The 23,407-nt window shown below is 42.0% G+C and overlaps 1 protein-coding gene across 4 annotated transcripts in view; it reads right to left on the reverse strand.

The window, feature by feature from the left end:
- SLK (STE20 like kinase) overlaps positions 1–23,407 on the reverse strand; it is a 105,160-nt gene that overhangs the window by 29,184 nt on the left and 52,569 nt on the right. For 3 of the 4 annotated variants that reach the window (XM_040361843.1, XM_040361841.1, XM_040361840.1), the window contains exons 5-11: positions 22,867–22,939; positions 19,048–19,242; positions 12,852–12,933; positions 12,635–12,766; positions 9,775–11,139; positions 8,583–8,713; positions 2,219–2,342 (exon numbers count right to left, since the gene is read on the reverse strand). In XM_040361843.1, the coding sequence (XP_040217777.1) occupies positions 2,219–2,342; positions 8,583–8,713; positions 9,775–11,139; positions 12,635–12,766; positions 12,852–12,933; positions 19,048–19,242; positions 22,867–22,939 (2,102 nt within the window). The remainder of the gene's footprint in view (positions 1–2,218; positions 2,343–8,582; positions 8,714–9,774; positions 11,140–12,634; positions 12,767–12,851; positions 12,934–19,047; positions 19,243–22,866; positions 22,940–23,407) is intronic. The other variant, XM_040361842.1, reaches the window with a different exon arrangement.

Consider the following 23,407-nt stretch of genomic DNA (forward strand, 5'->3'; position numbering starts at 1 on the left):
AACATTTATTGTAGTTGGTTACCAGGTTTGCACACATCTCAGGAGGGATTTTGGTCCACTCTTCTTTACAGATCTTCTAAATACTTAAGGTTTCTTGGCAACTCAAAGTTTTAGCTCCCTCCATTAGTTTTCTATAGGATTAAGGTCTGGAGACTGGCTAGGCCACAATGTGCTTCTTCTTGGGGCAGTCCTTTGATGCCTTGGCAGTATGATTTGAGTCATTGTCATACTGGAAGACCCATCCACGACCCACCTTTGGTGTTCTGGCTGAGGTGAGAAGGTTCTCAATCAAAATTTTACAATACATGGCCTTGTCTATTGGCCCCTCAATACTACAAAGTCGGTCTGTACCTTTAGCAAAGAAACAGCCCCAAAGCATAATGTTTCCACCTCCGTGGTTGACAGTAGGGATAGTGTTCTTGGGTCATAGTCACCAGGTCCGATCAATTTTGGTCTCATCTGACCACGGCACTTTCTCCCAATCATTCTCAATCATTTAGATGTTCATTGGCAAACTTCAGATGGGCCAGTACATGTGCCGTCTTGAGGAAGGGGACCTTGCGGGCGCTACAATATTTCAATCCATAGTGGTGTATTTGTGCTACCCATGGTTTGTTTGGCGACTGTGGTCCCAACTGCCTTGAGATCATTCACAAGCTCCTCCCTGTATTTCTGGGCTGATCCCTAACTTTTCTCATGATCATCCTCACCCCATGAGGCCAAATATTGCATCGAGCTCCAGACCGAGGGTGATCGATAGTTATTTTGTATTTATTCCATTTGCGAATAATTGCTCCAACAGTTGTCTCCTTCTCACCTTCTTGTTTCTTGCCGATATATCGTCTCTTAGCCCATTCCAGCCTTGTGTCGGTCTACAATCTTGTCCCTGATATCTTTTGACAGCTTTTTCTTGTCTTGCCCATGATGGTGAGGTTTGAATGAAGGAAGAGATTCTCTGAACAGGTGTCTTTTATACACCCAACGAGTATTCGTTAGGAGCACCTTCTTAAATCGACAGGACAAATTGGTGTACCACATGAAAACATACTGTAGCCCATCTGTGGGAGCCAGAATTATTATTGGTTGTATGGGATCAAATACTTATCACTCTATGAACTGCAACTCAACTGATAACATTTGTATTATGTATTTTTCTGGATTTTGGCTGATATCCTGGTCTCCATCATTTAAAATACACCTATGATAACAATTCTAGATCCTTAGGGCCAGATTCACAAAAGGGATACGACGGCGTTTCTCCTGATACGCCGTCGTATCTCTGTTTCTATCTATGCGACTGATTCATAGAATCAGTTACGCATAGATAGCCATAAGATCCGACAGGTGTAATTGTTTTACACTGTCGGATCTTAAGATGCAATACCGCGGCCGCCGCTGGGGGGAGTTAACCAGCGTCGGGTATGCAAATTAGGAGTTACGGCGATTCCCGACGGTTTTTCGCGTTCGCTACGTCGCCGCTAGTCTAGTTTCCCGTCGTAAAGTTAGTCGTCGTTTTAGGTGCCTTAACTTTACACAGCAATCGTATTGCTGTATAAAGTATGGCCGTCGTTCCCGCGTCGAAATTTAAAAAATAACGTCGTTTGTGTAAGCCGTCTGGGAATATGGAATTACGCTACGCGTGGCGCCGTTCGAAAAAATGACGTCACGGCGCGCAAAGCACGGTGGGAATTCGGAAACGGAGCATGCGCGGTAGGTCCGGCGAGGGAGCGCGCCTAATTTAAATGGCATACGCCCATTTAAATTGGCCCACCTTGCGCCGGAGCCCGCCGGCGTAGGTTTTTATCGCAAGTGCTTGGTGAATCACTTGCGATGAAAAATTGCGGCGGTGTAACGTATCTACAATACGTTACGCCGCCGCTCCCCTACGTGAATCTGGCCCTAAATTTCTTTGTAAGTGGGCAAACTTACAAAATTTTGCAGGGGATGAAATAATTATTTTTCCCACTGTATATACTGAACTATTTTAGTGTGTTTTTAATATAATGCCTCATTCTCTTTTCTTCCTCCAAAGTCTTTTTATTGAGGAACAAAGACCCATTTGCAGCTCTAAAAACATCTTATGGGTCATAAACAGTAACTGTTCAGAACATGTCATACATCTCAGAAGGGCTCTGGGTAACTTCTGAATTTAGTAATTTATATTCAGTAGTTTTAAGTGAATTATTTCCTACAAAGTCTTAGAGAAGTTGGTAATCACCGTCATTTCCTGTTCAAAACGTCGGAAGATCTGTTCTCTCTGTTGCAACAATTTGTTACTAAGGATTTGTTGTGCTCTCTGTTCTTCTTTCTGTAACAGCCGAAGCTCCCGTAGCTCTTGTCGTCTGGAGAAAAATAAAGCAGTGATTCATCACTTGTTAATTCAGGAAACAGACTCTTTCAAAGACAAAGATGTATATTGTACAATATCACTAGCTGTTCAAATTGTCTCTTGCTGAAAGATGGCTTAAAGACCAATGACCTCTACATTTGATCAATGTGTTAAATCCAATAAAACCAGTAGGCTGCTGCATTTAACTAAACGTCTCTGTACTTCACATCAAAACAAAAGCCTCCCTACTTTGAAGTAGTGGTGCAGTTCTCGTGGTTTAATCTGGATGCTGACAGATATAATGGGCAGTTGCATAACTATTATAAGTAGGGTCATTCATGCTGTGAAGCTCTACAGAGGTCCTCCCGTGACAGATAAGAGTACTCTGGCCCTCTAGAATACAGGCTGAATGCAAGGCTAACAAACCCAAACTGTAAATTGTTGTGAAGCTTAACAGTTGGTAAAGCTCCTACATCAGCTGTAGAACTATGAAGCAGATGAGCAAGTAGGTCTGAAAAAAAACTGAAGCAAGACACAGCCAGAAAGCTAGTATTTTAACAAAGATGTCAGAAACGTTCACATTTCTTTTCATACAGGCTTCTGTGGATCTGGTGAGTCAAAAACAGAACAAAAAAAAAAAAAGTGTGGTATTTTCAAAATTAGGTTGACATCACAACACACATTTTTTTCTTGAATGGTTTCAATGTTTAGAGTTCACCATTTTCTTCCAGTAAATGGTATTTAACCTATTCTCTTGCCAGGTCCATTGATCCTTTGGAGACAGGCGCAAATAAGGAAGTCAGGTAAGCCCCACTTGTTTCTCCACTTGGTAATCACATATACGAGCACCCCTTTCTCCACATACTCGGCCCACAAATATATACTGTAAGCCAGTGATAGGAGACAGAGTCTATATGGAATGACAGCTTAAGAAGCAAACAATTTAGGCTGCATTGCTGGTTTGAGACCACCCTCATGAAAGGGATAGGTGCTTTGAGGATTTGGAGGGGCCCCTGAAAAAACGCCCCCCCTTACCCGGGAGGTGTACACCTTGACACTGACCTATCAGCACAGGTCTGTCTGTCCACATGTGTTCCTAAAAATATCAGAGCGCAGGAGACTTGTTCTTGTATATTTGCTATTCTCTTGCCAGGACATATTGTATAGCTACACTCATTTCTTGACAACGTGGTATTAAACCCAAAAGCAAACATTTATTAAAATTGCATCTTACCAATTTTTAGATGTGGTGTCTGCATTAGTCTTCTTTACATTTACCTAGTAATTTAGCCAGCAAGTCTATTATTTTTAACAGAATGAGCTGCATTTCAGATGTAGCAGTTATGCCGGGTATACACGGGCCAAAAATCATCTGAAAACACTCAGTTCGGCAGGAACCAGCCAACTTTCAGCCCGTGTGTATAGCTCCCTCACGACTGGATTCGGTTGAATCAGCATGCTAAAAAAACAGCATCCTATCAGTGCAGGCAGTCAATGGCAGCCCCCCAGTCAGAACACATTAACACCCAGTGGGCTGAACAAAAAAATAAACAGATCGCTGTACGAACACAAGCAATGTTGGTGTCCTTTCCTAGGATCTGAGTACAAACAGATTTGGTACAGATCTCCATTCGTTTGTTTTTTTTCGATTGAAGCATAAGAGGCATCTCCTGACATCAATTTAAAAAAAAAAAAAAAAAAAAATTTAAATTGCGTGCTTGCCCACAGAAAGACGGAATTACTATGTCCTCAGACCTGTGAAAAATCAGTAGACACTTTTGGTAGGAACCCTGGATCCATGGATACAATTATTCTGGTCAGGGAAAATAAGGCAGTAAGATTCAGCAATTGACAATGCTTCTAATTAAATGCTGACACCAGGGCTACCACGAGAACGGTTTTGTATGTTAGGAGCTTTCTTCTAGAGGTTCAAATGGTTCTTTTTTAAAACTCTGTAGTACTGCCGATAAATCCCAAAGGGGAAATCTCTTTTATTGAGGAGGTCTTTTCCTAGAGACTGCCTTGATGAACCTTTTTATCAAAGTGTTGTCTGCTAATTACACATCCAAATAGTTGGATAATGCCACTACCTGCACTTTAAAAGTATTGAGTGCAAGACCTAAATCTGTACTGTCCTGTAAAAAATCAAGTACAGCTGGGATTATAGAGCTGAAGGTCCTGCCTTTATTCTGGCAGTAGAAGAATTTCTTCCAAATTTTGGAGTAAATTAGATTGGTGGACTTTTTCCTACTATCCAATATAGTACAAATTACTTTCCGTGACAGACCTTAGTTTTTTAGGAATTGCTCCTCAGGAGCCGGGCAGTCAGAGAAAACCGGTCCGCTAGCGGATGAAACATTTCCCCTTAAACGAGTTAATCCTCTCTTACTGGAAGTTTCCAGGGGTCTATGATCGAGAGGTTTTGGTGTGCAGGAAACCATGCTCTCTTCGGCCAGAACGGCGCTATCACTATGACCTTTGCATCTGTAGTTTGGATCTTCTGTAAGACTTTCGGAATTAACCTGAAGGGGGGAAATGCATACAATAGCTTCCCTGACCAGGGGTTGAGCGAACGCATCCAACCCCAAACTACTCTGATCCCTGTGTATCGGGAAGAATTCTCCAACTTTCACATTTAAGGAAGCAAAAAGGTTCATCTCTGGATAGCCCCAGTTTTGAGCGACTAGCTAGAATACATATTGGTTCAGACTCCACTCAGTATGTGCCATCTGCTCCCTGCTCAGAAAATTTTCTAATGAATTTAACTTCCCTTTGATGTGCTGCAAGAGAAAGAACGTTCTTCTCTGCTCAGGCAAATATTAACTCTGCTATTTCTCTGAGGATTGTTGAGCGCGTGCCTCGTTGTTGGTTGATATAGGATACTGCGGCGATATTGTCTGAAAGGATTAATATGTGTCTTCCCTTGCTGCATGCAAAGTTGCTTAGGGTATCCCAGATGGCTCTCAGTTCTCTTGCATTGGAAGAATTTTTGGCCCAGGACTGATCCCATTTTCTTTGCGGTGCCTGGTGGTCCATGTGAGCTCCTCATCCCCATGCACTTCTGTCTGTTGCAATTCTTAATGGGTCTACCTGCATCCAGCAGCGTCCTAGCAACAGATTATCTTGCAGCCACCACTGGAAGGATTCCTTCACTTGACTCGGTAGTTCTGCCAAATTGTTCAGTGATTGTTGGTGACCATCCCATACTGACAACATGAACCCTTGAAGAGCTCTCATGCGAGTCTGGGCCCAAGTCACTACCAGAATAGCAGCTGTCATTTCCAATAACCTCATTATCTTCCCGATGAATGCTGTGGGATTCATCATGAGCCTGTCAATTTTTCACCATTAGCATTACTCTTTTTTTCTCTTGGTAAAAAGATTTTTGCCACTAGGAAATCCACTATGTACCCCAGGAAAGTAACTCTATTAAAGACTTTTCCAATTCCGCTGACGTTTTTGCGAATAAAAGGTAAGTCTTCCAAATATGGTACCATCAAGATCCCTTTTGTCCTTAAAGCCTGCAGCGCTTCCGCTCACATTTTTGTAAATATTCTCGGAGCTGATGCTAGTCCGAAAGGCAAAGCGTTAAATTGAAAGTAAATTGTCTGTTTCAGGCCTTTTACTGCAAACCGGGAAAGAGCTTCCCAGAGGAGGTTAGCTTTAGTAGGGAGGAGCCGAGACAGCCGCCGTGGAATCCCCTTTAAGACCCAGAAGTTCCTCTTTTGGAGTATAACTCTCTAGTAACATGTTTAGCTGTTTTAACAAAATAAGATAACCTTCTGCCTTCCTATCCATAGTAACTTTACATGACCTTGCGTCTTCAAAGAAAACATCTGAACGCTTTGCTACCTTGGACAGGGCTGCATCCAGTTTAGGACATTTCTCCCAAAGTGATGTGTCTTCCTCTTTAAAAACGGAAATCTTCTTTTAAAGGCTCCTAGGGAGAAAAACCCTCTTCTCAGGCTCCTTCCATTCCGGTCAATGCAGGGTCCTTAACTAAGCTGCTCAGCAAAGCCCACGTCCTCCCTGTGGATCCTGGCCTGGCATGTGTGGATCGGCATGCTGAGCGAAAACTGCATTCCCCCTTAACCCTATTGGCGTTCACAGGGCTCCATTCCAAAGTCTGCCACATCCAAGATGGCCATTAGCGTCCCTGTCGCCTCACTTCAGACGAAAAAAGGTCATCAGCCGGACCGGAAGTGACCTCAGCATATTGTTCTCAGCTCTCCAGAGACCAGGAAACCGTGCCTGGCTGCACAGCACACGTAGAGGGAAGCTAGCAGGTGAGTGCACTGCACTACAACCACAGGGGAAATGTTAGCCTCCTACTATGGCTGCCCTCAGGACATAAAGAACATAGAAGAGGGATAGAGGGTCCCTCTCAGCCTCCCCTGGGTCCAAAGACCCCCAGGGGAGCCCCGGCTTGGTTTTCCCTCTGCCTAGGAACACTGCCCCAGGAGAACCAGATTCTAGCCCAGGAGGCCCCGGCAACCTAGCACAAAGGCCTGACAGATGAAGAAAGAAAAAACAGTGAACCTGTCTGGCCGGAAGAAACACAATAACTGAGGGACCATGCATATCACCTGTCTTTATACTGTGGATTTGTGTTTCCTGTGCTAGGTGGGAGGGGCCACTCTCTCATAAGGCCATCCTGGAAGATGACTTGGGAAAAAAGGATGTGGGCTCCTCAAAATAATAGAGAATATAGAGTGGTTTCAAAAATATTTGGAAATGTATGAAACATATACACTGACAGCACTCAATTGATTAAAACCCACTTCAATAAAGGTATTGTATGTGATTAAAATGAACATACGTGTAAAATAAAAACCTGCCAACCACCAGATCAACACCTATTATGACAATTCCTGTATTTTCCTTTATCTATATGTAAATAAGCTTTAACAGTGGCCACCTGAAATGACGAGCTATAAAACTCATTGAACTGGCTGCTAAACCTTGAATAAGATGATATAGGAGTATAAGACAGTAGGAACACCCCAATAAATCTAGGGAGCTGTACAACATGACCAAATGTCAGCCGGTTCCTGCTGAACCAATTGATATTAGGCCTGTGTGTACCCAGCTTAACAATGCTGCTGTCCAAAGGTGTCGGCGTTGTTCCTTCTTCCAGGATGCAAGCACCCTAATACAGGAGATGTGATACTGGCCAGATCACCGGGTGAAACCTGAGGAAAAAACAGTCTAAAAAAGAAAGCAAATGCAGCCATCACATCTAATGATAGGTAAGCTTTTTGATTTATACCTATTGAATTTTCTAAGTGGAAATCTAAAGAACTGATATGAATATATAAAAAGAACCCAACCTGCCACTGTAAATCCAATTCATTTGACACCCAGATATCTCTCCATATCACAGAGATTTATCGTATGTACAGGGTATCTATATCAGCCTGATATTTTGTGCTTGTATGACAGGAAAAAAATGCTGGTTTTAGCTGAAATTTGACATGCTGCAGTGGGTGACACCTCCATAATCCACTTTGTCCAATTCTAAAAAAAATAAAAAAACCTATGGTCTTGCCTTTCTGATCGGGGCCATCTAACTTGAGCCAGCACGCAGACCAGGTGTTTGCAGCACTGTCATTGATTTTCTATGAATGAAACCAAATCTAAAAATCTGCCTATCTGATCTGTACCAATAAGCCTAAATAATCGGACAATCCAAACAATCATCACAGGAATTAGGTGAAGAAGTGTATAAAAAATAAGGATGAGCTCCAGCGTGTTCGCATGGTACACGTGCAGAGCCCGCCAGGAAGTCTGCGCTGCGCTAATCACAGCCAGGGAGACATTGTCCCGATGCTCGGCTGCAGAGATCGGGAAATGTCTCCCTGGCTGTGATTAGCGCAGCGCCGTGCAGACTTCCTGGCGGGCTCTGCACGTGTACCATGCGAACACACTGGAGCTCATCCTTAATGAAAAACATACACCAGATTTTACACTCCTGCTGTTTGATATTTGAGCCACCCATACACAAGCCACGTAACTACAGATTAGATCTTCAACTACCTCTCAGTACACATCATCAGTCCCTGTACAGCTAACATTGCAATAAGGTACCATATTCTCAAAGAACTGTGTTAGATGAAGTGCAGAAATCAACTAGTAGCACTATCTAGTATCTGCATAAGAAAGTGAACGAAGACCCTACGGAGCTTAAACAAAGGAACAGAAGTAGTATTAATACCAAACTATTTCACCTTGCCACACACTAAAGATAACATACCTGAGGAATCGCATCTCCTCGTTCTTGGAATCATTATCAGTCACAATCTTGGAGGTTGTGACACTCACTTCTACTCCATCAACCATGAACTTTCTAGTCTTCTTTAGAGTTTTCTTCTGTCTTTTTGTCTCCTTGAGAATAAAGCAACATGTGAGGCAAATATTACAAAATGCTTTAAGAGCTTTCAGGAATTCAAATGCATACCACTTCAAATGTTAATCTCATATTACAGAAATAAAATGCAATTTGCTTCTTCATAAGCAAAAAATATTTACTGCTACAAGGATTTTCATATAATGTAAAATTATGATGTGTTTTTTGCAGTCATACTTGTAATGAGCAAGAGAGATTTTCTTATACAGATTTGTAGACATCCCCTGTAGTGGTCATACGTCTGCTGAAACATTGCTGCTAAAAGCACATGGTCTGATAGTCCAAGGCCAGCCATAGATGGATCGAAATTCGGCCGGTTCCTGCTTTTAATTCATCTATGGGAAGACTGGTTGTCAAACTATTGAGCAACCAATCTCAATGTTTTTTTTTTTTTTGTACAATTACCGCCGCTGGTCACAGCCGGCAGCAGTAATTAAAGTGGAAGTTACCTTCCATCACTTTTACCTATAAGTAAGGCTATAAACTAGGCTTACCTACAGGTAGTGCAAATATCTGTAATGATACTTACTATACATGCAGCCATGACATCACTGGCGCATGCACTCTGAAGGAACAGCCACCCATTCCCCCTCCCCCCGCTCCCCTGTTTGGGCAACGAGCGTGGGATCTTCTTCCCTCAATCACTGCCATCCACCCAGTTGTGTTATTCATTAAACAATGTTCTGTGAATCAATGGACTACAACTACCAACGGCATTTGCAGTTCTCAATGAACTACCACGGCGCTGTGGTAGCTCATGGATTCTTCCTGTCAGTGTAAAACGGCAAACGGTGTGAATGGGCAAACAGCTTACACCGACAGATCTGCTGATCGCTTGTGCAATGCTTTCCAGGCTCCTAAAACAAAAAATAGTAAATGCTAAAAAATAAAATAAAGTCAGAAAAAAAATGTGCATTTATTATTTTTTGTTAAAAGGTGAACGTATCATTTAACATTATTGGTTGATGAATTTCCCCAATCCTACCACTTTGAATTCTCTCCAAAGAAATACCACAGTTTAATGTTCTTATACTCTTACCTGTAAAGATAATGACCCTGATTCTTTCTTAGTTAAGAAACTCGATATGGACAAATTCAAGTCCATGCTGCCGCTGTCAGCAGTTGATCCCATTCCAGAGTCAGAATCCATTTCCTTTTGAATTTCTGTTTCTCCTGACTGAGACTCTACTGGTTTTCCCATTCCAGAGTCAGAATCCATTTCCTTTTGAATTTCTGTTTCTCCTGACTGAGACTCTACTGGTTTTTCTTTCCTTTCTTCTTCAGCAGCAATGACACTAATACTAGGTACATCAACTTGGGAATCATCCATCAGAAGAGCAGCACTATCATCGGAATTCACAACATCATCCTGGGGAAGACTTTGGATGGACTCTTTATCGGACTGTGGAGCCAAAGATACATTTTCACTGGATAGATCCTTTGTACCGTCATCAGGAATTCCGCTTGGGTCCTCTCTTTGGTCATCATCTGTTTTAACAGGTAAAGATGGTGCAAGTTCTCCATCACCATTTACATGATTTACTTCATTTGCATCTTCTATTTTTAGGTCATCTTCATCCTTTGAAGCAATGCTTATATTAGATGGACCTTCCGTTATTTCCTGGTTTCCGTCATGCTCAGGTGAGACCTCGGCTGTCTCCGGTTTTGTTTGGGAACCTACTTCAACTAACTCTTGAATATCATCAGCCTTTGATACAGCAGTTAACTCTTTAATTTCATCATTAGTGTTTGCTGTCTGATCAGACTTATCATCAACTGATTCTTCACTTGTACCATTTTCCTCAACATGAGGTTCAGGTTTCTGCTCTTCTATAAGTTCCACCTTAGGAACCTGATCTGTTGTCTCAGGAATATTTTCATTAGTTGGCACACAAATTAAGTCCAGTTTTGCACCCTCTGCTTCTTTCTCATTTGTAATTTCTCCCTCTTCAGATACGGGAACAGGTTGACGGACCTCAGCTTCTGCAGTTGTAGGATGATCTTCGTTAATGTCTGGATTCTTTTCTTCAACCACTAATGGAGGTGAGGGCTCTTCTGCCTTTTCTGGTAGGCTGTCTGCACCTGAAACAGAAACTGCCACTCCAACTTCATCTTCCTTTTCCTTGTCCTGAATCAAGGGTATCTCAGTCTTCTCAGCAGCTGGTATTTCATTTTCTTTCCTGGTGACCTCTGGAGTGGCGGGCTTCTGAACATCAGGCGTTTCCTCCACTTTCACTTTAGCAGCATCTGATATGTTATCCTGATTTAGGAGTTTATCATCAGCCTCAACAGCTGTAGGTTTTTCAAAAACAGGTTCAAGAGTTGAAGCATTCTGGGAAAGTTTATCATCTTCCAAGCTTGCTATGCTAAGGTCTGAAGAAGCCCGTTTACTGTCACGAACAGGCTAAAAGAAAAAAAAATTAACAAATATTACAAAAGCTGAAAAGTGTTTGGAAACATACACAAATAAATAACGTACAGTATATCAAAAGCCTACGGTATATATTTTAGTAGTTTTGGACCCTGTCAGATTTTTTGTGCCTTATATTTTTTGTGCCTTATGGTTATATGGTTCCACTGAGGAGTAATACCTTAATTTCCTGTCCTGAAGACACAACAGAAAATCTGTTCAAATTAAGGGAAAAGCATTCTTAGATTTTTCCATGCCTGAACAAGATCCCTTGTTGGAAAAATGTCCCTGTTGATAGCTTAAAATTTTAGATATACTTTATTTTTAGTCCTGGCTGCAATAGTCACAAGGGTACATAGAGAAAATCAGGGCTTTTTTTCCAGCGGGAACATGGGGGAATGCAGTTCTGGCAACTCCAGCACTAAATGAATGATGGCAAGGGGTGCTGGGGTGTACTCAGGGCTTATGTTAGAAATCATGGGGCTCCATTCTGGTTACCCGACAGGGCCCGCCCGGTTCCCTCCCCCCACCCCCCCAGAAAATAAATTATATTTTTGTTAAAAATACACTAAAATCATTGTTATATGACATATTTACTGCCCCCTTCTCCCACTCTCCAACCTAAAACATTCCCTGCAGCTGCCAGTAGGAGAGGAAAGAAGCCAGCAGGGAAAAAGCGGTTGTAGATGCTAGAACTTATCCCCCTGGAGGGAGGGGGTGGAGGAGAAGCCGGAAGCGCTGCAGGGGGAGGCTGAAGAGCCATTGTTCTGAGGAGGGCAGCAAGACCGCAAGCATTGTTTTATCCAGAGGGTTGGCTGCACCACGTACCTATAGACTAAGCCCACAAGTGCAGAAGATTGCTTTTTGTGTTGCTTGGGGGTCAATTGTTGCTAGGAGGGATCTACTGGTGAAGGAGATGCCTATTGATGCCGGCTACTGGGAAATCTGTTGTTGCAGCTGGATTGTTATAGGGGGGGGGGACTATTGTTGCTGGGGGGTTTACATTCTTGTGGGAGGATCTATTGGTATTGGGGTCATCTATTGTTGTGGGGGGGGGGGGGGTCTATTGTTGCTGGGGGTATAATGTTGGATAACAAGCTTTCTTGTCATCATCAACAAATTCCATACAAAAATGTTATCACCCCAAAATTATACTTGGTTCTGTACTCACTGGCACAAACGAAAATCTGACAGGCACTACATTTTATTCCCTTTTAAATTTCTACTTTTGGTTGACCTCAATCAGGAAAATGATTCCAGTGTATTAGGTGGCATTACAAAAATGACTGCTTCTAAATCAGGGGCCCATTCAGTATATTAACAGTTACAATTTGTCAGTTGAGTAGACGTATTCAGTACGATTTCTTTATCTATAAACAACCCAAAAGACCGTATCTACCATAAGTCCCATTCATACTAAAGAATGCACACAATTTGCAAGCAACACGATCATAAAACCTCAAAATTTAGAGAACACTAAAACACTAACCAAAGAGTTCTCAGCGTCATCATCCTCCTCCTCCTCTTTAGCTTCTTCCAGTTCCTCCAAAACCTCAGCCTTGGCTTCCGCAATCAGCTCTCGTACGGGCTTGTTGGAGTGGACCACTGACACAAATGGGTGCTACGGGCAAACGCATTCAAATTTTACTTATTTACATGTAAAGTATTACATCCCTGCTATACAAAGTCCCTGTGTTCTCTGTTACCTGTAGCAATTGAGCAGGAGTCCAGCGATTATCAACATTTTTCTCTAAGCTTTTCCGCAAAAAGTCATTAAAATCTCTTGACCTAAAACAAAAAATATGAGCAGATATATATATTTTCTAGGTCTAAAGATATTCATTAATTTATTTCATTACCATTTAAAGAGACTGCCGTTTACAAAAAAAAATAAAATATTAGAATTGTGCGACAGAACACTCCCCAACAGGCAGCAAGTCTGAACTTCTCTGTGTAAAACACAGGGCTGTGGAGTCGGTAGATAAATGTTTCGACTCCGACTCCTCAGTTTTATGTACTTCCGACTCCGACTCCCCGACTCCGACTCCACTGTATTAATATGCGAATGTATTTTATACATTCCTTGAGGGAAAGAAACGCAACCTACCGCAGGACTACTGGCTGGGAAGCCAACAGTCTACTGTATTGCACAGTTTAAGCAAAAGACAAACACAATGAAAACAATCAAGTGACTGGATAGTAGCAGCAGGCATAAACATCAGGAACAGGATCTTTACCAGTTCAAAAATACAAACCACATTATTTGGTTGTTTTAGAACAAAAACAAAGCTTATCTATAAATGAACCAAAAACAAAATCTGCAAAACCTATAAATGGTTTATATTAATCTTGAAATGTAGTTCTAGGCTTAGCAAATGCAAATCAATTCAATGTAGAGTTCTAAGGAAGAGAATTGCCTCTGCCAGATCCTCTTTCATAGAGGCTCTTAAGTCAGACTTTATTATTTTTAGGGCTGAAAATAATCTTTCGACACTGACTTGGGTGGGTGGCATTGCAGTAACTATTCTGGCCACATCACTAACGATCTCTGGATAAACAAGGATGGCTTCTTCAACAGTAAGTTTTGATGAGCGATCATACTTTTCAACTTCTTTTAGTGCTTTATAAAACTCCTGTTGGAATTTTTTTATTTGGACACTTACTGGTTCTCTAACATGCGTTCCCTGTAAAAGCAGAACACAACACTATGGAAAGTATAAGTATTGCAGCTCCTAATTGTGCGTTGCGTGCCATATAGTGAAGCACATGAAAAGCATGCTTCTTCACGGTCACTTAACGTGTTCGTTTTGCGGTTACGTGAGGCACTGCATGCATTGGTCTTTATTCTTACAGTAGAGAAGTCATTAATTATAACTTTTTGTGAATTGGGACATTTAAACTTGCTTTTTTTTTTTTTTTTTTTCCAATCTAAATTTAGTAGGAGTCGGAGTCGGTGCATTGTTTGCCGACTCCGTCTCCAGGTACCCAAAATTTCCCCCGACTCCGACTCCTCGACTCCGACTCCACAGCCCTGGTAAAACAATATAATCTCTGGCAAGGTCTTCAAAATTGTCGCCAACTTCAGGTCAAATGCATGGTCCACTGCTACCTACTGTAGTTGTTCCCATGTGACCATCTCACTACAGGCACAGCAGTAAAGTAGGAGCTGGCCAGAGGAGCCACTGAGCGCCACGGTGGACCAGGCATCCGACACAATCGGATGTGAACACTTTGCCGGGTGCTGTCCACTTTTGCACAGCAGTTCATACATGTTACCTACCAGAGAGGCAAGTATTAAAAAGTCTTTGATTACAGGTATTTTTGACTTTTTTGGGAAGTAACAGAGTCACTTTCAACAGCAATGTCAAAATGTATACTTGCAACAAAAAAAGAAAAAAAAAAAAAAAACATAGACCCATTCAATCAATCCGGGCCAACCAAACAAGCTTGTCACTTTGAATTTATATATTTTCACTGTTCTTCCATTTCATATCAGTGCTGGCATCAAAAAAATAAATAAAAAATAAATAGCCAAAGCGTTTTTGGCTGTACTTCTCCTATGGATGACAGGAGTCCAGTTCGTTCTGCACTGACAACGGGCTAAAGCCAGGCAGAGCAGAGAGTCGGTGACCGACAATCACCCGCTCTCTGCAGACTGAGCTGAGCAATCAGTGGTGTTTGATCGCTCAGTTCTCAGTCTTAGTGCTGGTGGAGGACAGTTGCAGCATTGAACAGATTCTGCATTTTGTTAAAAAAATTAATGAAAAATCAATACTTTTCTAGTCGGCTAGATAATTTCTTAATAAAGTAATCTGCTGACAAATGAAAGCCTACAATTATATGAAAGAAGAGATCTGCAGTATACTTTTAGATGTGCATACTCCTTAGGCTAGCTCATAACATGCTAGCACAGAATGCACACCTAAAGCCCAACTCTAGCTTCCCATTTATTTTATTGACTTAATTTATAATCAAAAATTATGTACTTTCTCCTCTCTGTACTTTTGTACCATGGGCACTATGCCACTTACAGGCTGAATGATAACCAGCATCATACAATCCATCCTTGTAAGCCTAGGCTGTCATAGACCCCCCCCCCCCTCTCAAGGCTCAGCACAATCGCGCACATCCTCACAGTGTTCTGCCTGGATTGGTCAGTTCTCAAACATTACAACACTGTGACATGTGAGCAGCACCATGAAAGTCAACCTACAAACCAATGCTGGAGCTTAACATGCAGGGATAGGCATAGTCACATGACCAAAGCTGCATTTAGGAAAAAAAGATAAATACACTTTAAATTATTTATAATTTAAGCTGGTCATACAATATGTGAATGGTGGCCAGTTCCCAATTGATCCTCCTCCAAATTCGCTCTGTAGGTGGCCTTGTCACCACTTTCCCACCCATCATCCTTCAATTGCAAAATCAAAAGAGCCAGACAAAAACAATTGCCCAAGGAGTGGCAGCATTCAATCAAATATGAAGACGTAGTTCTCTTACAAAACACGTAGGGTGGAGGGACGCGCTGACGTCACCTCGTCTTACTGTTCGTATAACCGGTGGACGGCTTTGTCGGATTGTGCACTGGCTGGCACATCACGTTAGGCTTTTACTGATGAAATTATTGTAAGTGTGATATTTTGTTTTACTTTTTATAATAAATTTAAAGGTTTTACACTATTGGAGCATTTATGTTTTTATATGTGCCACGTGTATCCATCTACTGGTCTGAATGTCAATAAGGCAATCTGAAGAGTGGTGAGCGCGCTCGAGGCGCATTGGAAACCACGCTTTCCTTGATCCTCTGTAATAGGGGATCACGGATATCTGGTAAGAAGTGATTCCTTCTAAACTGGTGGTGGATTCAGCACGGTTTATTTTGCCATTAGCGTTTGGAGATGCTATATTATATATATATATATATATATACACACAGGGCTCAAAATTTCAAGTCCTGAGCTTCTAGCCAGGCCTCAAGAGTTACTCGCCACCAGTTTCCCTACCCAATTCATACACTGCCCTGCGCCTAATTGCACCCGTAAACACGCCTCGTAGATTATCTCATGGAATGACAATGTTTTATGTAGAATCAAGTTACAAAATTAAATATTACCAACAACAACTTTAACAAAATGGGACAGGGCACTGGGGGCAGACCAGAGGGACAGGGCACTGGGGGCAGACCAGAGGGACAGGGCACTAGAACTGGGTCTCTTCCCCATTCTCTTCCTGTCTCCTCTGCAACTCCTATCCATCCTCTCTCTCCCATTCATCTCATCATCAGGAGCCTGTGTGTGCGGCTCCACGCTTGCATGTCCCCACTTCCCCCTTTTATTCAGGCTGGCAGAGAGGAGCTGCAGCACAGCGGGAGGGAGTACAATCCAGCGCTGAGATCCACACAACTGCACAGCCATTGACACCATAGCACAGCGCACACTGACAGCGCACAGCACACATTGAGACCAGTCTGTTCACAGTGCTCAGGCTAAACTGTTGGACTCTTACATAGAGCACAAGGAGAAGAAAACTGCACAAACTAGAAGGCTGCCGCTCTCATGTCAGGGCAACGTTCAGTGAGCGCTGCACCGGAGTGGTAATTTTTGCAATCCTCCACCTCACTCATTACTTTCTGCTCTCCAGCTACATTGGTTGGGGCCCGGGGGAGGGGGGCAGGCTCAGAGAGCTCATACTGTTAGGTCCCATGGCTTAATGATAATTGTAAGGAGAGCACCTGTGTACTGCTCTGCCTGTGCGCGGCTCACCAGACTACTTTTCCCGAGCATGCACCTTTCCTCTTCGGCCGCCAATCTCATCGGGACTCTAAGTGTAGGCACAGATTGGAGGGAGATTGGCCATGCAGCCCTGTCATCACTCGCCCCCAGCTTAAATCCACTCGCCAAATGCTAGTAGGCGAGTGGAATTTTTGAGGGCTGTATATATATATATATATATACTTTATCCAATAAGTTCTGCACGGGTGAATGTCACTATAATTCAACACACAGATTTTTTTTTTTAGCCTTTTTTAGACATTGAAGGACTTTACATATATATGTTTTTTCACAGATGCTTTTTATGGAATTTTTCACATATATTTTTTCGCTCAATTTATATGTTTATTTATGATTTATATATTTGTTCAACATTGGTGTTTTTATTGATCAGTTTATGATTTACACAAGTTTAGCGTGATTCTATTTTCTTTTAATTCAATCAAATGCAGCTGCCGTTTGTGTATTCTGTCAAAATACAATGGGTGCAGCGGGGCGTTCATCAATCTCCATTGTACAGCGTAGATGGGGAAAATTGCAAGATTTTATATGTTCAGCTGAACGCAAGAATATTTTGTGTATGGCCACCTTAAACATGGGGAAGCGAGAAGGGAAGGGGAGGAACAAAGTGCCGGGTTGTTCTTGGGGAATATAAAGTCAGGCTATAAACCAGGTTATTAGTCTTACCGTGATAAATAAATAAAGAGAAACAGACTGGAAAGTTATCTTCCCTGGAGAAAATGCCCAAGATACTCCAGTACTGAAGACCTACTCAAAATTGTAGGCATCTAGCCACATGATCTATGCTAAAGGGTAAGATTTAGAGCTCCGCCACCTCTTCAGCAAAGATCACGTGGTCACATAAATAGAACAGGAGGGATATGCAGCATTTACATCCTGAAAAGGTAAGCATTTCAGCCTTTTTATAACTTTTATTCATCTATCCCAATAACATGAAACTTGACTTTTCAGTATAGGTTAACTTTAAAGGAATAACACTGGAAATCCTTGTAACCCCTCCTTGGCACTTGTTCTGTACATGCTTGCTCACAGCAAGCGTATGCAAACTTATCATTACTGTGTTTCCCCGAAAGTAAGACCTACCCCGAAAATAAGACCTACCCCAATTTTCAAGGAGGGCTGCAATATAAGCCCTACCCCGAAAATAAGCCCTAGCGTGTGTTTCTGTAGTCAAATACCTTCGGTATACAGTGACACTCGGCATTCAGCTTATCTCCTCCTCTTCCCCTTCCTGTCAGCAGGGGATCTCGCCCTCCCTCCCTTTGCAATGCTCGGATCGCTGCAGGCTATGAAAGTGCAGAGGAGCACTCAGCTGATCTCCTTCTCCTGCTTGTCAGCGGGGGGATCTCCGCCCCCTTCTCTCTGCAATGCTGGTTCGCGGCGGGCTATGGAAGCGCCGAGGGGCACTCAGATGATGTTTTCTTCTCCTGCTTGTCAGCAGGGATCTCGGGCCCCCCTCCCTCTGCAAAGCTGGATCGCAGCGGGCTATGGAAGGCGCCGAGGGGCGCTTAGCTGATGTTTTTTTTACCTGCCTGTCGGTGGGGGATGTCTGCCCCCCCTCCCTCTGCAATGCTTGGATCGTGGGAGAGAGCTCCAGCCATCTATGGAAGCGCCGAGTGGCACTGTAAGAAGGTATGTGACACAGAAACACACACCTTTTTCATGATATTCTACTGTAATAGAAAGGATTCTTGGAGTTTACAACCGTGTTTGATTCACTTAACACTGGGGATTCCTGCCAGGCAAGCAGGGAGAGGGGGCAAGAAGACAGCACGTGAAATGGTAAGCCCTACCCCGGAAATAAGCCCTACTGTGTTTTTGATTGCCAAAATGAATATAAGACCCGGGCTTATTTTCGGGAAAACACGGTAATTGCATTTTAAACAATGAATGCTAACACCTGTCAGCTATATGTAACAAGAATGGTATTGCTCCTGCTTTTTCATTAACCACCATGTCACATGCTAGTCAATATCCATCCATTTCTATTGGATGATATTGAGCAAGTAGATGAGCAATACAATATAATCAGTTGAAAATGACAGTATCTAGTAGAAACAATACAAACATATGGATGTGAGAAGTGACTATTAAAACAAAATCTTACCATCTAGAAGGTTGAGCTAATGTAGGCGGCTCGGATTTTGCAATCTTTAGCAATACTCTCATTGGATTTAATTCGTGGTGAGGTGGCTCAATCTGAGCCATCTCTATTAAAGTGACACCAAGAGACCAAACATCGGCTTTAAAATCATAAGGTCTATCCTTGGAAGTTTCACACATCACCACCTCCGGTGCCATCCTAAAATGAAAGAGGAGAGAGATGTAAAGCATTCCAACATTCAGAAACACAAACCATGAAAATCTACCTTATACAGTGAGGAAAATAAGTATTTGAACACCCTGCTATTTTGCAAGTTCTCCCACTTGGAAATCATGGAGGGGTCTGAAATTGTTATCGTAGGTGCATGTCCACTGTGAGAGACATAATCAAAAAAAAAAATCCAGAAATCACAATGTATGATTTTTTTAACTATTTATTTGTATGATACAGCTGCAAATAAGTATTTGAACACCTGAGAAAATCAATGTTAATATTTGGTACAGTAGCCTTTGTTTGCAATTACAGAGGTCAAACGTTTCTTGTAGTTTTTCACCAGGTTTGCACACACTGGAGGAGGGATTTTGGCCCACTCCTCCACACAGATCTTCTCTAGATCAGTCAGGTTTCTGGGCTGTCGCTGAGAAACACAGAGTTTGAGCTCCCTCCAAAGATTCTCTATTGGGTTTAGGTCTGGAGACTGGCTAGGCCACGCCAGAACCTTGATATGCTTCTTACAGAGCCACTCCTTGGTTATCCTGGCTGTGTGCTTCGGGTCATTGTCATGTTGGAAGACCCAGCCTCGACCCATCTTCAAAGCTCTAACTGAGGGAAGGAGGTTGTTGCCCAAAATCTCGCAATACATGGCCCCGGTCATCCTCTCCTTAATACAGTGCAGTCGCCCTGTCCCATGTGCAGAAAAACACCACCAAAGCATGATGCTACCACCCCCATGCTTCACAGTAGGGATGGTGTTCTTGGGATAGTACTCATCATCCTTCTTTCTCCAAACACGGTTAGTGGAATTATGACCAAAAAGTTCTATTTTGGTCTCATCTGACCACATGACTTTCTCCCATGACTCCTCTGGATCATCCAAATGGTCATTGGCAAACTTAAGACAGGCCTTGACATGTGCTGGTTTAAGCAGGGGAACCTTCCGTGCCATGCATGATTTCAAACCATGACGTCTTAGTGTATTACCAACAGTAACCTTGGAAACGGTGGTCCCAGCTCTTTTCAGGTCATTGACCAGCTCCTCCCGTGTAGTCCTGGGCTGAGTTCTCACCTTTCTTAGGATCATTGAGACCCCACGAGGTGAGATTTTGCATGGAGCCCCAGTCCGAGGGAGATTGACAGTCATGTTTAGCTTCTTCCATTTTCTAATGATTGCTCCAACAGTGGACCTTTTTTCACCAAGCTGCTTGGCAATTTCCCCGTAGCCCTTTCCAGCCTTGTGGAGGTGTACAATTTTGTCTCTAGTGTCTTTGGACAGCTCTTTGGTCTTGGCCATGTTAGTAGTTGGATTCTTACTGATTGTATGGGGTGGACAGGTGTCTTTATGCAGCTAATGACCTCAAACAGGTACATCTAATTTAGGATAATAAATGGAGTGGAGGTGGACATTTTAAAGGCAGACTAACAGGTCTTTGAGGGTCAGAATTCTAGCCGATAGACAGGTGTTCAAATACTTATTTGCAGCTGTATCATACAAATAAATTGTTAAAAAATCATAAATTGTGATTTCTGAATTTTTTTTTTTTGATTATGTCTCTCACAGTGGACATGCACCTACGATGACAATTTCAGACCCCTCCATGATTTCCAAGTGGGAGAACTTGCAAAATAGCAGGGTGTTCAAATACTTATTTTCCTCACTGTATGTGAACAAGATACAAAAACTGGCAAATTGGGCATGCCTAAAAAAAAAAAAAAAAAAAAAAAAAAAAAAAAAAAAAAGGGTCTTGTACAATGACATTCATTTAAGTGAGAACTACTTTTCTCTGCACACAAAAGTTGACTGAAATGTAAAATTGAGCTTAAAGCTGAACTCCAAACACGTAAAACCACAGCTAATATACATTTATGGAAGCGTTTTTGCCTGTCAAATGATTTTTAATTCTACCCACTTAATTTCTTAAATTTACACAGCTCTTCTGCACAGCCAGCCTAAGACCTGACTTTAAAGTAACACATTAACATCTTGTCTCTGCCTCCAGCCAAACAATGGACAGTAAAACGAGAAGCAGCAGGCTGATGACCATCTCTGTTCGTTCCTTGTTAGCACATGAGACCTAAAGTACAAGTGATTTGCTCCCTGTGCTACATCTCCCTTTCCCAGTTGGAGACTTGCTGTAGAGCTTATTCAAAGAGGCTGGTATAAAAAATAAATTACATTTAAAGATTTATAATTGCATATAGAGCTGCATTAACCTGGGTTTTGAAAAGCAGCTTTAACCCAGGTTCACACTGGGCTGGGGGAGTGAAGCCTTGCGAGTTCGACTGAACTCGCGCGATTTCACTCCCGCATGGCAGTCCCGATTTCGGGCGCGATTACAGAGGTTTCTACACAGATGTCAATGGAAATCGCGGGCCAAAAATCGCAAAAAGTATTACAGAAACTACTTTTTGAAATCGGTGCAGCGCCGCCGATGCAGCGGCGCACCGATTAGGATGGTGCAATTGCCGCTGTTTTGACATGCGATTTGACATGCGATTTGACATATTAAATCGCATGTCAAAATGCACCAGTGTAAACCAGGGCTAAGGAAAAGTGTCAGAAAGAAGCATTTCACATGCATCCGGAATATATATATATATATATATATATATATATATATATATATATATATATATATATATATATATATATATATATATATAAATAAAAAATGGCAAATCAAAATCCAAAAGAGCAAAAAACCAAACCAAAGGTTTTTCATTTTTAGCTTCTATATTCCAAAACTCTACTAACACTAGAGTTTTGTTAGAGTACTACCTACGCCCCTACTCAATGTCAGGCTGATCAAGAACAAACCCAAATTTGGTGAAAAACAGAATGAACATCCAGCAGCATGCTCAAACATAAATGATCATTGAAAAACGTATGATGCAGCCCTTCACAGGTTTATAGATCATTTAAATATTAGTGCCTATCCTGTGGAACTTGCAGAATAATTCCACACCACACCGATGTTTTAGTTTAGAAGAAGAAACTGGAGCACCAAAAGAAAACTTGTGCCACCCCCATTTAGGCAGTTTATCGCCGAGTCAGTTTTTCTCATTCCACCAGCGGGTTGAACAGAAAAAAAACTGATCGATTCCCACATCCAAACACTCGATGTTGATGCGGAAATACTCCCTGCTGAGCCAACTTATTCTGAATACACTGATAAGTGTTGCAGGCTATAGGCTGCAGTGGTGATTGAGCCGGGAAAATCTGACTGTATGGCTATACATCAGTAGATCGACTTCGGTATAACTTCCCATACAGTCCCTGCTAAATAGTCCGAATTTCAAATCATGCATGGCTGGCTTTAGAATGCAAGCTCTCTTGTGCAGAGCCCTCCTAACCCTATTGTGTCTTGAATTGTATTGTAACTTTACTGTCTCGCTTTCTTTTGTAAAGCCTCATCAGCATATAAGCCCTGTGTAATATGTAATAATAACACAAGGAGAATGAACTAAGCCCTTGCAGCCAGTGTCCCAATTGGAATTCAGACCCAGGACCAATAGCTGAAAAGCAAAAGCGCTAACTAAGCCACCATCAAAGAAACCAATATTTATTACATTTGAAAAAAAAACAAAAAAAAAAACAGCACATACCAGTAAGGAGTACCAATGAATGAGTCTCTCCTCTGTAAAGTTCTAGTATTCTTAGCAGACACTCCAAAATCAGCTTTAATGAAAAAAAAAAAAATATATATACATTATTTTGCTTTAGGTAAAAATAAATACTGTCAGAACTTTGTAATACTTAATTACATATGTCATTCACCACACTTTATTTCAGAGTGCAGTAACCAACTGCTTATTACAGCTTGTATACATGAAAAACAACATGTCTTGGAAAAAATCACAGCAAAATGCATGTCTGTTACCACTTTCCAAAATAGCTTCGTCATTTTCTGCAATGAAAACATCTTCCAGCAGAAAGAATATTCCTAATATACTTGTATACACATCATTCCCCCCCCCCCCCCCCCCAAAGTTAATAAAATAATACTTTATGTAAAATACCTTCTGTTTGTAATTTATTTAGACATACGTACACACACACACACACACACACACACACACTATAGGAATATATTCTTTAACTGCTTCTCCACCGCCGGCCGTCATATGACGGGCGGATGGTGAAGCT

Source organism: Rana temporaria, chromosome 8 (genome assembly GCF_905171775.1).
Source record: "Rana temporaria chromosome 8, aRanTem1.1, whole genome shotgun sequence".
In the NCBI taxonomy this organism is placed as follows: Eukaryota; Metazoa; Chordata; class Amphibia; order Anura; family Ranidae; genus Rana; species Rana temporaria.